Source organism: Pseudonaja textilis, chromosome 3 (assembly GCF_049901715.1).
Source record: "Pseudonaja textilis isolate UNSWEBS1 chromosome 3, rPseTex1.2, whole genome shotgun sequence".
Taxonomy (NCBI): domain Eukaryota; kingdom Metazoa; phylum Chordata; class Lepidosauria; order Squamata; family Elapidae; genus Pseudonaja; species Pseudonaja textilis.
In genome coordinates this window covers 98,825,076-98,841,207 of record NC_141992.1, presented here as the reverse complement: position 1 = coordinate 98,841,207, position 16,132 = coordinate 98,825,076, and the positions used below count along the sequence as shown (strand labels likewise).

General features: G+C 36.8%; 1 protein-coding gene across 3 annotated transcripts in view; it reads left to right on the top strand.

Annotated features, from left to right (window-relative positions):
* Nucleotides 1–16,132, top strand: part of RALGPS2 (Ral GEF with PH domain and SH3 binding motif 2) — an 87,938-nt gene that overhangs the window by 526 nt on the left and 71,280 nt on the right. For all 3 annotated transcript variants that reach the window (XM_026703323.2, XM_026703325.2, XM_087930468.1), the window contains exons 2-3: nucleotides 11,607–11,741; nucleotides 15,889–15,996. In XM_026703323.2, coding sequence (XP_026559108.1) covers nucleotides 11,631–11,741; nucleotides 15,889–15,996 — 219 coding nt within the window. In that variant the 5' untranslated portion in view covers nucleotides 11,607–11,630. The remainder of the gene's footprint in view (nucleotides 1–11,606; nucleotides 11,742–15,888; nucleotides 15,997–16,132) is intronic.

Genomic DNA, 16,132 nt, shown 5'->3' with positions numbered 1-16,132 from the left:
CATACCGTTGGGGGCGGGGAATAATCTTCAGAAACGCTTTTAGGGCCGTTGAGTTTCTAGGCTTGACATGAATGAACTCTGTTGAGTTGCAGAAGATGCGACCTCGGGTCCAGACCGCAACGGGGAAGCCTTGTTTTTTATCCTGAGGCATGCAACAAGCCTTTCTTTATGCTGATAGTGTTTAAAAAAGCCAGATGCTTGCTTGTCTGATACACTTTCACTTAAGATTACCAGCAATACAGTGCGTTCCTAATTTGTGCTCTCTGCTTTGTGACACACCTATTTCTGTCTCTTGCACCTGTGACTGTTTGGGACGTGTGTTGTGTTTAAAGCACAAGTTCTGCTTCGTGGTCTTCTCAGGCACAGTCTGTCCACTTTAGAGAGGCCACACACTCCACCGCCTTTTTTTCTCCCTCGTTTACTGCTACTTCTAGAACTGCCCCTGGCTTTCAGCGCTCAGAAAGCCTGTTTTGCTGCAGAAGTGGAGTATTCTGCTATTTCTCTATATGTAAATATATGAATTCACATGTTTAGAAGGCTTTAGGTCTTGAGGTCTTGATGGGTTAACATAGGGTCCTGGTTTTCTAAGCTTGAGATAACTTGCAACCTTTTAATTAGTATAGGTCCTATGTCACCTGGTATTTCAGGTGGTTCTGCTGATGTTTTTATTTTTCACTCTTCTCTAATTCCATCATATTATGAGCCAAAATTTCTATTAGGGTTGGAAACCTCATCTGTTATGCCCAGAGAAGGGAAGCCTCTAATTTTACTTACACTCCAATCTTCCAATCACAGGTTGGTTTTGTCCCACACACTAGTGTATATTTTATACAAATTGGGTATTATTGAGATACTCTAATTTCATAAATATACACAACTTGCTCACTTGTTGCCTTAATAAAATCAACAGAACAAACTAACCCCAATTTGTCCTAATTAAAGAGTATGCAATTTGTCTTGGTTCAAATAACATGTTAAATGCTTCGTGAGTTCTTGAGAGTTGCACTTCCAAAGTGAGAAGGGATATTTGTATTTTTTAAACATGCTGTATATAATTGTTTTGTTTTCAATATATAAATACTGTTAGACCTCTCTCCATCTTCACTCCTTTTGCAAAGTAAAATAAAACGCTGTAGTTTGTTTGGCCTCCAGTAGATGATGACATGGGACTGAGATTATACATTGAGGAAGCAAGGGCTCCTCAATGCTGAGGAGAGAGATGGCAGAAAAAAAGATTGGGAAAAGAGGGACAAGGATAGCTCTTGTAATAGGAAAAAATATGTGGAGTGGTTTAAAACAAGAAAAGGAGGAAAAGTAAAGCAATTTGAATCTATAGCAAGAAGAAACCCAGAATGGATAGGAAGGAGAAAAGTATAATTTTGTATATAATGAAAACATGGGAACCAACTGAAAAATCAGACAATAAAAAATATGGAAAGTCAGAAAGAGGAAAGAAATACACAAAGGTACAAGAGTGGAAAATTCCACAAGAAACATCAGAGTATTAGGTAGGCAATGAAAAAAATAGACCTGCAGATGGGGGGGGGGGAAATAGGATTCTCTGCTCTGCAAAAACCAAGATAAAGCAGTAGGCAGAAGAGAAGTATATACTTCAGGAAGGTTTTTGGGGAAACACAAAGGTGTAGCAGGCTGCATATGGCTATACCTTGGTCTAGCATGCTATGAGAACCCAGTTATAGAGTAACTATTAAGGTTCACACCAGTATTATAAAACATTGTGCAACCCAGTGGTTAATGGGTTATTAAAATGTTTAGACCAAATCATGGTCTGTTTTATGTTATATATATATAAAATATATATAAAAGCTAGATACACATGCTTCGTTATGAAACTATGTGGTTGGGCTTAGTTTTGGGGAGGAAAATAAGGGGGGGAAATTCTGCCTCTACCTACCAGCATCCATCAGTATTCATCTGGCTAAGCGTCCTAGCAGTGTGTGAGAGAGTTGAGGGATGTTTGGAAACTGAAACAGTATTTGCTGTTTGAGCAAGAAGGAGATAGCAAGGAACCTGGTCATGGCTTAGCTTAACTGTTCTGTACTAAAGCTGCTTAGTGCTCTGAAACTCCTCTCCTCCTGTTTTGCATTTGGAACTGATTTCTTTTCAGATGGGGAGGGGGTGTAGAACTCCTTAGCATCAGAGCGGGTTAATAATAATATACCAAATACTAATGCTCTGATGATCATTTGAAAAATCCTTTCTTAGTGAGCACCTAGAAGCCAAGAGGAACTTACATGCCAAATTTCAAGTTTGTAGGCTTACAGTTTTGGAAATTTTGTGATGATGCATGAGTGGTATTTCACATATATATATATATATATATATATTTAAGCAAAGTCCAAGAACTGCCAGTATTTCTAAGTCCTTTTGCCTTTTAAATGAGAGCCAAATGTTCTCCCACTCTGAAGACATGGTGTATTGTAAATGTGGGTAGTTGCTGATGTTTTAGAGTCAGTTATAATATAATTCATTGATACCTGAGCAGATGGAAGAAGTAGGCTTCCAGAGAATACTGTTGCAAGATTGGGAAGTCAAAAAACATTGTGATAAAGTGAATCTGTTAATTCCTGCAAATTGGGGAATAAATCAGGTAGGTGTCAAACACCAGGGAAATCAGGAAATTCAGGCAGTTCAAATGAGTATAAAGATTTATTGCAAGCTTAAAAGCTCTCTACAAAAATCTGACCAACTAATGGTCAAAGGAAATGAGCAGGAGATTTAAAAAGGCATTCGAGGTCGGTGGATTTTCTCGAAGGTGCACAGGGACTTGTTACATACAAGGTGTTTGACGCCCTCCCTCAGGCATATATGATGTTAGAGGTCAGAGAGCACCAAGAATCCCTCATTTCAACCCTGAGATACAGATATTATTCTTTATTGATATTTGATGTCAGTTGCCCTGAATGGATGTAATGCTATTTGTCCACAAAATATTCTCTTTCAATAAAATATCAACATTTTATCACCAAAGGGAAAGAATACTCCAGTCTTAAAGAAGCATTTTAGATACCAGTGCCATTTTATATTCATTCTATTCCATGATTGGCCAATAAAGTTCTTTATACTCTCTAAGCTTGATTCTTTGCTTACATAGATGATGTTATCAGTGGACAATGAAAACATCTACAAGCAAGCAACCAAACTTGGAGAGCACAAGAATTTCACATTTATATTAATGCAAAATCCTCTTCACTAGAATGTGGATTATCAGTTTTTTCTTTAATTTGTATTCCTTCATTGAACAGTTGTACTTAGTGGGTAAATAACACCAGACTTTTCTAGACACTTTAATTGTATTTTTTGTAAATTCCACCCAAACGAGTCAGCAATAAGGGATTATAAAAATTATAAGCTACATGTTTGGAAAGCATCCTATCCTATCATACTAATTTTGTTCTTCCCAATTTTTTCTCATTGTTTTCTATTCTCTTTCAAAATTCTGCTAAAAGAATTGCAGTCTTCATATTAAACAATTGCCCAGCTACTCCCTGAACAAACCATGTTCACATATTAGCATATCTCTAATTTTACTATCTACATTTGCCACTTTTCCATTTTTAACATTTTTACTATGTATAATATTATTAGTGTTTATCGTTGGTCAATTCCATTTTCCTAATGTGTTATTTTTTCTTGGTTTATATTGCAGTTTTGCTGTTCTTTGGTCTTTGATAATTTAACAAAACCATTTTCACAGCATTTAGGATTTTTCATTTTTTTGCTTTGAAACTAGTATTAAACATATTAACAATTGATATAATCGAAAGCTCCAAAATTTCTTCAAGCATTCCATCGATTCACTTTCATTCCAAATCAGATCTATTCCATTCTATTGTAGGCTCCTTATTTAGTAACTAATTAGCATTTTTTACTCTTCATCAAAATCACATTTCTTCTGCCTCTTTGAAGTTTAATTATTGCATTCTATTCATAAAAGCTATATTTTACTTTAAATACATCTTATGCAGCATTTTTTTCTCTTGTTCTCATTTTTTGTAACGTTTTTTCTATATGCATTTATAGGCATCTTTTTTCCATAGAGAAAAAATGATTTCTAGTGTTCTGTATCACTTTCATTTATCTTATTGACTATACTGTAAATTGCTCAGAATCTTTGAAATTCAATGCTATGTACAAGCCATGACTGAATAGCAAATGTTTCTCACTAGCTTTATATTAGCATTTCTGTAGCATTTTCTTATCTACAAAGTAAATATGCAATATACAAAATATATTGAATTATGTAAGAGGGAGAACTAGATTAGTCTATAGTGGTAAACAATAGGAATCTGGTTGTACCTAACCAGTTTTATGAAAATACTTGGATTTACATTATGGCCACTGCAATAGTTGTCTTAGACTTCTGAGTACAATTCAAAGAATTGAGATTGATATAAAGTCAAGCAGGATTTGTGCTCAGGAAATGGAATCTGGCCATCCTGTTCATATAATTTAGGTAATAAGATCATCACAGGTCAGGTTATCAGGAACGAGCTTCTCATTGTGATATGATGGCCATTATAATCATTTTGATGATATCAAATTTGATATGATAATCACTTGTATTTCTAAAATGTTTAATTGGTCCTGGTTTTGATTCCACAAATTTATTATTTTCACAAGCCCAAACTAATTCTTAGTTAATATATATCTCCTGAGCCAGCCTGGTCAGGATTACTAAACACTCAAATTTTATTGTTTTCTCCTATTCTGTATCACTATTATGACAACTTATGTAATAAACAGGCTTACTTTGTTTAGTGCTTCTTTTGATTTCTCCACTTGTTTCCTCTGCTTGCTGATTTCATAAAACATGTATGATAAGAGCTGGCGACAAAATAATGTGCTTTATACTGCCATAATTTCATAGAATTGGAAAGAAAATTGTATTATGCCTTCAGTATTAACATGATGCACATGATACTCATTGCAAAAATTGGGATCTATTTTGAAAAATAACATTTTTATCAAAATTTATGACTTTCGATCCTTAGTATAACAAGCAAATCATGAATTTTGAAAAATCACTACATTCATTGGTAGTTGAATGTAAGATGCGATAGATCTTAGTTATAGAGTGCTTAGGCTTGCTTGAAATCTAAAATAACTCTTTAATGGTCTAGTTTTTTCTCCGTTGATAGCTTTCTTTTCCTCTGGTTCTATCTTGGTTATCATATCTTTTCATTTATGTCTTTTAATAGTACATTATTGTTTTCTAACAATGCTTTTTAAAATTTAGCTCTCAGTGCAGACATTTAAACTTCTTATTTGAATTTCCTGGTTGCAAATCACCATATAAATGTGAGAGAGGTTACATGATGAAATAGATGTTTCCCACTGAATACTGCTTTTAAATGTTGATGAAAATTGGATACTATTACCTGAAGAATCAATAGTTATTCATGAGTATATAAAGGGTATAGCGTTTATTAGAAGATGTTAGCCATTTGAGGTAAGCAAGATCAAGACACCGACATAGCAGAGGTAACTAATATCAAAGTACGGTGTTTTGCCAAGTGTTAAGCAGTGGCCAGACAATTGGTTATTTGAGGATCCAAAGGTAATGAGCAAAAGTACGGAGATTTTAAATTGTCTTAATAACTTTAGCAGGTAGATATTATCAGAAATATAAAAACATAACACTTGAAGCAGGATGCTCTCCCTTCAGCTGCCCGGAGCCCTCTTTTGACAGTAGCAGAGACATTCCAAAAGCCCTGGATACACAGCAATGAACACTCAAGCCTGTGCAGTAGTTCAAAGGCAATTTCAGGGTTTATATTAAAAAGTCTCCAGGGCTCTCCTTCTGTGGTCACAAGGCTGCAGGATCTGACCTTGACTGATCTGGGATGGGAACAAAAATCTGAGAACTTTCCAGATAAGGAAAGTTTTGCAGCTCTTTGAAGATCCTCCCCTCCCCCCTCTCTCTATTCAGCAAGCAAGAGAAAAAAACAAACAGGTTAGCTGAGAATGAAGTCTAAACTTCTAGAATTTGCTCAATATGAAGGACAAAATATGTCACTATAATCCTCAGAATACAATGATTTTCCATATTGCCAAGCTACAACGTTATATTAGTTATTTCTCACACTCTTCTCAGGGTTCTTTTCACAAAGTCCCACTTATTCTTCTGCATTCTCAAGATTAGCTCTACATCACTTCACACTAGATTTAGTGTTTTTATTTAATACAGAAACTTGTTTCTTACTTTTGAAAGCACAACTAGTATCCTCAAAATTAATAACCAAATGATACTTCAAAGCATAGTGCAAAACATTTTAATACAAACTTGTTCTTGCAAAATAAGTGAGATGAAATTATAGCATAAAATAAGAACTTGCCTAGTATCCTATAGATAGAAGCTCTAAGTGAAATTCTTTTAAAAATAGTACCAAAAAGCCTTTGGAAAGCAGTCTTGTTTTGGCATTCAATTATTTCAATTCAAAGAACTAATCAACATTTCTGGAGAGATAAAAATAACAAAAAGAAGAATCTTAACTGAAAAGGGCTTAATAGATTTTCTTCTTTATGTATTAGAATGAAAATATGAAAAGCAGAATTAATGGATTAATATACTTTTAGTAGAGTCCAGGCCTTCTACACAGAACTTAAATTTAAAATATTGTAATATTGATCAGGCTTAGTATTTGCAGTACATTTTTCCCCTGTTTATATGAATACCAGTTTATATGAATGCCAGAAACTTTTACATCCTCCTTTAAGCACATGCTTTTTGTCTCCAAAGTTTGATGCCTCCAATACAGCAAGGTTGCTCAACCTTTTTCAAAATGCATTTGAGATGCATTTTTTTCATTAACTAAGTGAATATGGTCATACTTTTCTCACAGCTTAGCAAAAAAAATAGATTGTTATATTAAAACATTTATAAAACTAAAGTACAAAGCAGGATATTTAAAGTAAAGTAGAATGAAGAGGAACAACTTGATGTGCAGTATCAAAACATTGATGTTTTGTGAACTTTCTAGATTTAGTCCCTGAATTATGTATTATGAATTAATTACATTCCACTGTTATACCCCCCAAAATGAATGAGGCAAGGACAGATTCTTTGCTTAATGGTTTGGTATGAAGCTTGGTGATCCAGTGAACATTGTTTCAATGTGATCCTATCCATTTTGATCATCTAGGTCAGGGGTGTCAGACTCGCGGGCCAAATGCGTCACATCCTGCCCCTGCCCTGTTTAGCAAAGAGGAAAAAAGTCCCAGTACATCAAGTGTTGACGTGAGTTTGACACTCCTGATCTAGGTGTCATGAGGTCAGGGGGTGATTCTTTGGTAAAAGCTCAAATAGTTTTTTTTTCTTTTTATGTTTCTTTTTTTTCTTTTTTTCTTTTTATGTTTTTATGTTAAAGGTGGAGAATGTATCCCTGTAATTTTCAAAGTATTCACAGCTAAATTTCCAGCTCAGCTACTTTGATTCCTGGATAGTCCCTATCTATAGGTCAATGGAAGTGATGCAAAGTAAATTTAAAAGTGCACTGTATGTGCCCAAGGATTATATCCAGTGTGATTTTTATGGCTTAAGTTTACCCAAAAGATCAAGTTGAGAATTTGATCAATGGGTAGAATTCCAGTATTTCCTATTTGGACAAATTCCACCCATTTTGTTGGATTAATTCCAATGTTTGCAGTCCTTAACAGAGGGCCAGTTTGGTCTAGTGATTAAGGCACCAGGCTAGAAAGCAGGAACTCATGAGTTCTAATCCTGCCTTAGCAATGAAAGCCAGATGGATGATTTGGGGCCAGTTACCCTCTCTCAGTCCAACTCGTCTTACAGATTTGTTCTGGGGAAACTAGGAGGAGGAAAGAGTTATTAGGTATGTTTGTCCCTTGCATTATTTATAAAATAATACAGGTGGGATGTAAATACAAATAAATAAAATTAAAAAACGTTCTTCTTATGGCCTTTTCTTTAGGTCTATACGTTTTCTTGAATTCTTTCAGGCTAAGAAAACCATTAAAAACAGCTCCACTCAAAAGGGCCAAATCTGCTGCCACCAGCTGCCCTTACCACCTTTCCCTGCCTATTGCCATCTCACTTCTCTCAGACCCCACCCAGGGCCTCCATTTGTGCCCCACCCAGGGTCTTCTTTTGCACCAGTGCAGCCAGAGCTTCTCTTAAATCCCACTCAGGGCCTCTGTTCACACACCTGATATAATGCAATGTGTGATGACCTTGAGAAACAAGTTGAAGAAAGGCTGTCCAGGAAACAAACAAAAGAGGTAGGAGACCCCAGAGAAAGAAACTAAGAAGGGAACCTGAGTTAGTGGATCAAGGAATTAAAATTAGCTGTGGGAAGTTTGGCGTCAGCCCACCCAGATTAACCAGATAGCCAACACTACTAGATGAACTAATTCTGCTTTATTTTAAAGCTATATTAATAGATTCTTATTCCACATCCCTTAGTGATGGTAATCTCAGCAATCCTCGTTGCTGTCATTAACCAAATCCTACTGGCCATGAGGTAAGGACCCATCCGAATTCAAGTAGTTCCTAGCTTGGTACCTTTCAGTCCCAAGCCTCAATAAAATAAAGGGGTGCTTCTTATTGAATCCCACCATCTGCCTATCTTTCCCCAATATCTCCCCTTTTGGCTGCCCATTATCTGCTGATTCTAGCTGCCCCTGCCACCTGGCCCTACCTGCCCGTAGGGTACCAGCTGAGCCTTTTGTGCCACCTTCTTTTGGACTGATTTAAAACTGCCTGCTTTACACACTTTACAAGAATAGATCAGTAATGGGAAATCCAATCCCCGTTACTGTAGTTAATCAAGGATTATCTATATAACATTTTCTTTATTAATTTATTCTATTATTAGTGCTGATTGATTAAATTCTTTTATTCTTGAACCAGAGAGCTTGGATAGAGGATTCACATCCAGACATTTAGATGTGCTCCATATTCTTTCCCTTATTAAAAACAGCTTCATGTTTGTTTCTTTCATGTTTGATCGCATTTCAAGATGCAAGGGCAACCATAATGCTCAAGCTACATTGTTAGCAAGTTGTCAATGTTAATGCCAATTTCTTTTGTCTTTTTGCAATAAACAATTGAAAAACTATTTTATGCCTTAGAACTATATCTCAGAAAGCAAAAATACCTTTTTACTTTATCCTCACTAGCGTCATTCTTTCACCAAACACATACCTTGTAACTTTCAACACCTTTGGAGGTGTTGGAATCAATTAGCTTCCTCCCCTGTATCAAACATTACAGATTTTTAAAAAACTTAAGAAAAATATGCTAAGTTAGCTCCCTGAACTGCCAAGAGTTCAAGATGCAGGAGATATCATTAATGGGAGATATTTTTATTTTGAACTTTGCATATAATCAGACTTTCCCAGTCTTAAAAGAATTATTTGCTATTAGTTTAATAGTGTATTTATGTTAAATATTTTGGAATTATTCTTCCTTCAAGATAGAGATTATTGTGCAATATATATATGTGTAAAAACATTTTCAAAAGTTGATAATACACATAGTCCTTGACTTATGACCACAATTGAGCTTAACATATCCATTGCTAAACAAAACAGTTGTTAAGTGAATCATGCCAGGAGTGTTAAGTGAATCACTGAAGTTGTTAAGTGAATCATGTGGTTGTTTGTTTTGTTTTGTTTTGCCCCATTAACTTTGCTTGTCTGAAACTGACTGGGAAGGCTGCAAACGTTGATCACATGATACCCAGATGTTGCAACTGTTGTAACTATATGCCGGTTGCCAAGCACCCAATTTTTGATCATGTGACCATGGAGATGCTGCAGTGATTAAAAGTGTGAGAATTGGTCATAAGTCAGTTTTTTGTGCTGTTGTATCTTTGAATGATCATTAAACAAATGGTTGTAAGTCGAGGACTACCTGTATAATACTGTAAAATCAAGAGACGGCAAAACAGATCCTTAACTTTCATTCCTTTATATCCTTAATAGTCTTTAAACTTCTTAAATCTGGAAGCTAGCAGTTCTTATTAGCCATAGTTGTCTTCCCCTTGCAGCTATGGTATAACGGAAAAACTGGTAGTTAAAAATGACAAATGTCCACCCTGCACCTCCCAAACATTTTTAATGAGCTTCATTGTTAAGCTGTTGCTTTGGCACAAAGTTCTTTCTGCTCCAACATATATTGAATTTTAAATTCCTGTTTATATTAAATTGTTTTAAATTGTAAATTTCTCATGTTGTTTTTAAGTCTGTGGTTTGGTTCATTTTTGTCAATAAATAAATGAACAGGACTTTTTTAATTCATTTGTTTAAATCTGTTCTCTTTATCTAATTTTAATCTTGTGTAAAGAACAGATCACATTTTCAATCATATTTATAGGGTTCTCTTTATCTAATTTTTAGTCTTGTGTAAAGAACAGATCACATTTTTCAGTCATATTTACAGGTAGTTCCTGACTTATGACTGTTGCTTAACGACTGTTAAAAGTTACCACGGATCTCTCTAGTGTTACTTAAGACCTAGTCCCAAAGTTCTGTCAGCTCCCTCCCCAGGCAGACATTCACAGCAGTTAGTAGAGTCCCGCAGTTACATGGCAGTGCTTTATAACAGTTTTTTCCCCCAAAACCAACATTAATTCTGGCTTTCAGCAAAACCTAACTATTGCGGACCATTGATTCACTTAATAATCATGGCATTCATTTAATGACCACTGCAAAAAATCAGATCACATTTTGACTGTCACTACATATGACTATGATCAGTAGGTTCCATTATGGTTGTATGTTTCTGCATGTAGAAATATTGAAAATTCAATTTACAAAGTTTTAAGGACCACTGCATTACTATCATATTGCACAGTTCTAGTGTTGTGTCCTGTCTTCTATGTACTTCCATATCTGCAATGCCGACTACTGCTCCTGTAGAGTCAAGATATCCATCAATATCCTATCCAGCCCACTTATCCAAAATGGAAAGAAACTAGATCTATCTAACACTAGAAACAGTTGGACATACTACATTGGTCCAAAACTGTTAAAAATCCTCAGCTCTAAATTTATCCTGGTCAAATCTACTGTGTCCAGTGTAATGAAAAATGCTAATAAACTTTGTAGTACAGGGAAGCATTTTCCATATTTCTCCTCCTTGATAGCCACCTGCTCTATAAATTCTACTGTAGAAAACATGGAGAAAATGCTCAAGACAAGACAAAGAACATGTTTGAGTACTATAATGCTAAAAGAACTATTATAAAAAAATAAATACTCAGAAGCACCAATGCTGTAGTCTCTTAAACAGTATAAACATCAAATGTAGAATAAAATATATTAACATTTGTAATAATAGCACTAACTAGATACCTAATACTTTTCTTGTTTACTGGACTCAGCTGGTCATCAAAATAATGTACTCTTAGTTTGAATTTGCTGTTGTTTATTAAGATTAAAGTTCCCAAAGATTTAACTGAATTATAGTTGATATAATGGTAATTTTGCACAATGTAAATTTTGTATTCCACCATATTTTGCATTAAATTAGATTTTTTTGATAATTTTGCTATTAGCAAAAGTATGTTGAGCTGTATGATGAGGCTTATGCATCCTTAACATTACTTTTCTTTTTAAAGGAATGATAACTTGGGTGAACGTGAATGAATAAAGTCACTTCTGCAAATGTAGGGCAGAAGGCCAATGGTGCAAACAGTATGGCCCTAATGAACGGACAGACCAGTAATATTAATATTGTACCAACTGCTTCAGAGGTAAGGAAGAAATAAAGAATGTCTTATGCAGTCAACTTAAATAATAACAGAATAGGTCCATAATAATCATATATAATGCAGTACAGAAGGGGGGAAAGTTTAAATATTATGGTATGCAGACATTTCCTCTGTGTTATAAATCTATAAGGCATGTACTATTTACAATATAAAATACGTAAGCAAAGAACAACCCAGGTAGTCCTTGAATATGACCGTAATTGAACCTAAAATTATAGTTGTAAATTTTGACAGTGGTTAAACCATGTGACTGTGCCCAGTTTTATGACCTTTTTTGCAGTGATCATTAAGTGAAATCTGTAGTTGTTAAATCCATTTTATCCAACGGGTGTTTTTTGTCAGTAACTGGAAATAAACACTATAAAGAGGCAAAAAATGCTAAAAATCGTGGACAAATGACATGGGCCACTGCAAACAGCCAGAAGCGTGAACTGATTTTGCCAAGTGCCAAAAATGCATTCGTGCGACCATAGGAGTATATCAACCAGAATTCCAGAATCAAATCAAGTACATTTTCGCAGATCCATTGTAACTTGAAATAGTTGCCAGGCAACCAGTTGTTAACCAAGGATTACCTATTGGACATCTTCATTTTGTTTTTAAAATGATGATTATACAGTAGTGTTATTTGCATCTAGGAGAGTCATGTCTTCTCACTGTACCTCTTTTTATTTCACTGATTGGATTGGGGGGAGGGTGTATATTATAAAATAAAAATTACATAACTGAAAACATAGTTTGATCCCATTTGAAACATTATTTTAATTTGAAATATTCAGAGTTACCTACTTGAAGTTATCACATAGCATTTGACAATTTAGGTGGATAATTTGCCCATTGATAATCAAAAGTATTAAAAATATAACACAATGGTCACTAATAGGAAAACTATCTCAACAATCCAGAGACAGTGATTGTATTAATAATATGTGTGCATGTTAATGGCTTTTACCAAAAAGGAGTATTGTTCATTCTACCGGTTCAGCCTGGTTCTGCAGAGCCGGTAGCAGTGATGAACAGCGGAGACTGAACCGTTTCTCTCCGCTGCTCTGCTGTTGGGCCCATGCGCCTGCCCGGGTTCCCATACTCACCTTTATCCGCTGAATTTGAAGCGTGCTGCGGGCAGCTGCTGAAGTGATCGGGATTATGCAGGTTTGCAGGAGGTGAGTTAGAACGCCTCTGCGCCTGCACAAATGCCTCTGGGCCTGCGCAAAGTGCGCATTTGGCATGCACGCGCAAAGTCTGTGCACGCGTGCAAAGCGTGCCCACCAAGCCATGCTCACTGAACCGGTGGTAAAAATATTTGAATCCCACTACTGGTATTGTTACCAATATTAATTGATTTTTTTTATGCAAATAGGATTTGCAATTTATGTGAGGGGAAAGAGAGGAGAGAAGAGCATGGCTCTTTATCCCCAAGCCACAGCTCACTACCAGGCCACGGTCTGGATGAACGTGCAGGCAAGGACGCGCACAACTCCATTTGTGAAAGTGGCAGGCATACCTGCCTACCTCTCGCACAAATGGACGGAGCTGCACATATGCACTCACCCACCTGTGGGGAACCATCCCTTTTTCCCACCCCTACCCTGCTGGTCTGCAAAGCCAGAAAGGTTGGGACTGCTATTTTATAAGACTTGTATACTATATTTTCATTAGATTGACACAAAAATTAGAGATTTCAAAAGGTTTTCTCTAGTTTAATTCCACTTACTTGGTTTTTAGTAATGCATTTTGCATTTCTGTACATACAGTAGAATTCAGTTCTACCTTCAAGACGGCATCTGTAGTATTTCTTTAATTTAATAAAAAAATTATTAAATGTATTTGCTGCCCAACTCTTAATGACTCACAGAAATTATAACACCAAGAAATTATGGCAAGAATGACAAACCAAATAGAATAAAGCAAGAAGTCTCACTCTCCTTTGCCTAAGGCCTGGGTGAAGAACCACGTCTTCACAGCTCTTCTAAACAACAGTAGAGTAGGGGCCATCCAAACTTTGGTGGGAACCTTATTCTACAGTAATACAGGTGCTGCTATAGAGATGATGCACTTCCAGAGACCAAATAGATAATTCAAACAAACCCAGAACATACCAATCCTACAAGATCAAATCATCTGAGTTATATTGTGGGGGATGGGCAGTTCCTCAAGTATAGTTAGTCCTCAAGTTACAACCGTAATGGAATCTGCCCATTAGGATTGGAAGTTGGGACAGCATTAAATGAATTGCCCCAAGTAACTACCAGCGATCTCTGCTCTCTCCAGTGCATTTGTTTAATTAATGCACAGATTGTTAAGTGAAGCTCGGGGATGGGGGAGGTCCTGGGAAGACTTAAAGGCTAGACTGTAGACTGCCTTGAGTGGCAGTTAGACAGAAGTTTGCAAAGACCCAGTATTCTCTATTTTGTTGCACTAGTTAGCTTACTTTTGGAGATGATTTTTCCCCCTCCAGTTCAAGAGAAAAAGCTGCAGAAAAAAACCTCTTTCCTTGCTTGCTTTGTTCCTCTACTCTTCAGTTGGAGTCAAGGTGAATGTTTTTAAAGGGTTAGAGATTAGAGAGCAGAGGCAGAGTCTTTATTTTTAGCCCCTAAATGGGGAGGGGATCTGTCCCTCCCAGATTTTGTTTTGTTTTGTTTATTGAAAAAAATGTGGGTTTCTGGGGAAGGGAGGAGTTTAAGTAACAGAAATATTTGGGGAAGCTCATCCTAAAGTTGCTGCCTTTTATTCAGGGGCTGGCTTCCCAAAGCCCAGCAAGAGGCAGGAGAGCTTTGCAGCCTCCCAACGGCCAGCTGATTGGTGCAGAAAACTCTTAAAAGTAACTGCCATTTCCACCAAGGAATTCTCAGGGGTCTGAAAATGGCAGCTGCTTCCAGGAGGCATAGGAAGCACATCCAACCTCTGTGAGTCCCCTCAGGGTGGGATGGGGGAAGTGCGGTGACGTGTTGCAGCAAGTGGTTTGTCATGAATGACTGTAGGGGGACTGCAGCTGTCATAACTTTGAAATAGGTCATATGTAGTTTCGGGATGCATAACTTTGATCCCCTACTTAAGTGGTCTGTCATTTCTTAAGGATTACCTGTAATTAGGTTCCATGTCATGTAGGAGTTTGTAGGTGATGACCAACATCTTGAATCACAACTTGAAAGAAACTGGCAACCAATGCAGCTCATGAAAGAGCCTCCAGGTGGTCTTCAAGGATTTCTCCCTTATATAATACATCACATAGTCAAGCCATAATGTAACAGGGGAATCTGAAGGATTCCTGGATTTAGGAAAGTGCACAGTTGATGCACCAGATTGAATTGTATGGAGTCCTTCGTGACCACAGCTGACTTCTGCATGCTCTTTAAGCAGGAGCTGTTCCTCCCCATCGAAACTTACACCAGGCACTGGGTCCAAACCTTGACAGTCTCAGAGGTCAAAGATTTAATTGGGTATCATCAATGTTACGTTCATATCAAAAATGGTAAATAGAATGAAATAGAATAATTTTAAAACTAGTGACTGACCAAAAGCTACCAAGTTACCTTTTCTAGCTTAATGTGAACTCGAATCTATGTCTCTGATCTTTGCCTAGCACTTCAGTCTATACCAGTGGTGGGATTCAAAAACTTTTACCACCGGTTCAGTTGGCGTGGCTTGGTGGGTGCGCTTTGCGCATGTGCACACACTTCGCGTGCACATGCATGCCAGACACGTACTTTGCGCAGGTGCAGAGGCGTTCCAACTTATCTCGGGCAAGCCTGCACGCTCCCAGTCACTTCAGCAGCTGCCGCACAGCACTCTTCTGTGCCTTGCACAGCAGCTGCGCTTCAAAAGCAGAAGATAAAAGGTGAGTATGGGAGCCTGGGAGGGCGGGTGGGCCCAAGAGCAGAGCAGCGGAGAGAACCAGTTAGGTCTCCGCTGCTCATCGCTGCTACTGGCTTGGCAGAACCGGTAGCATACCACCACTGGTCTATACATGTAAAAGTTCTTAATATCTCTTTCAGTTAACAAATCGCTACACAAGTTTTCATTTGCCATTGAATAAGTACAATAATATGCAAGTAATCTCTCCTAAAAACCACTTAGGAATTCCTTTAAAACCTCTTTGTACTGAAATAACTTATTTCTTCTTGGACAGAAGAGTAGCAGCTCAGAATCATTGAGTGACAAGGGTTCTACTGAATTGAAGAAAAGCTTTGATGCAGTAGTTTTTGATGTTCTGAAAGTTACACCTGAGGAATATGCAGTAAGTAATTAACTAATGTTCCTAATCCAATAATAGTTTTTCCCTACTTTTAGCAAATTGTAACATATTGATTTCTTTTGTTTTTTAATTTTTATTGGTTTTTAAAACAAACATAAACAAACAAAACATAAAAACA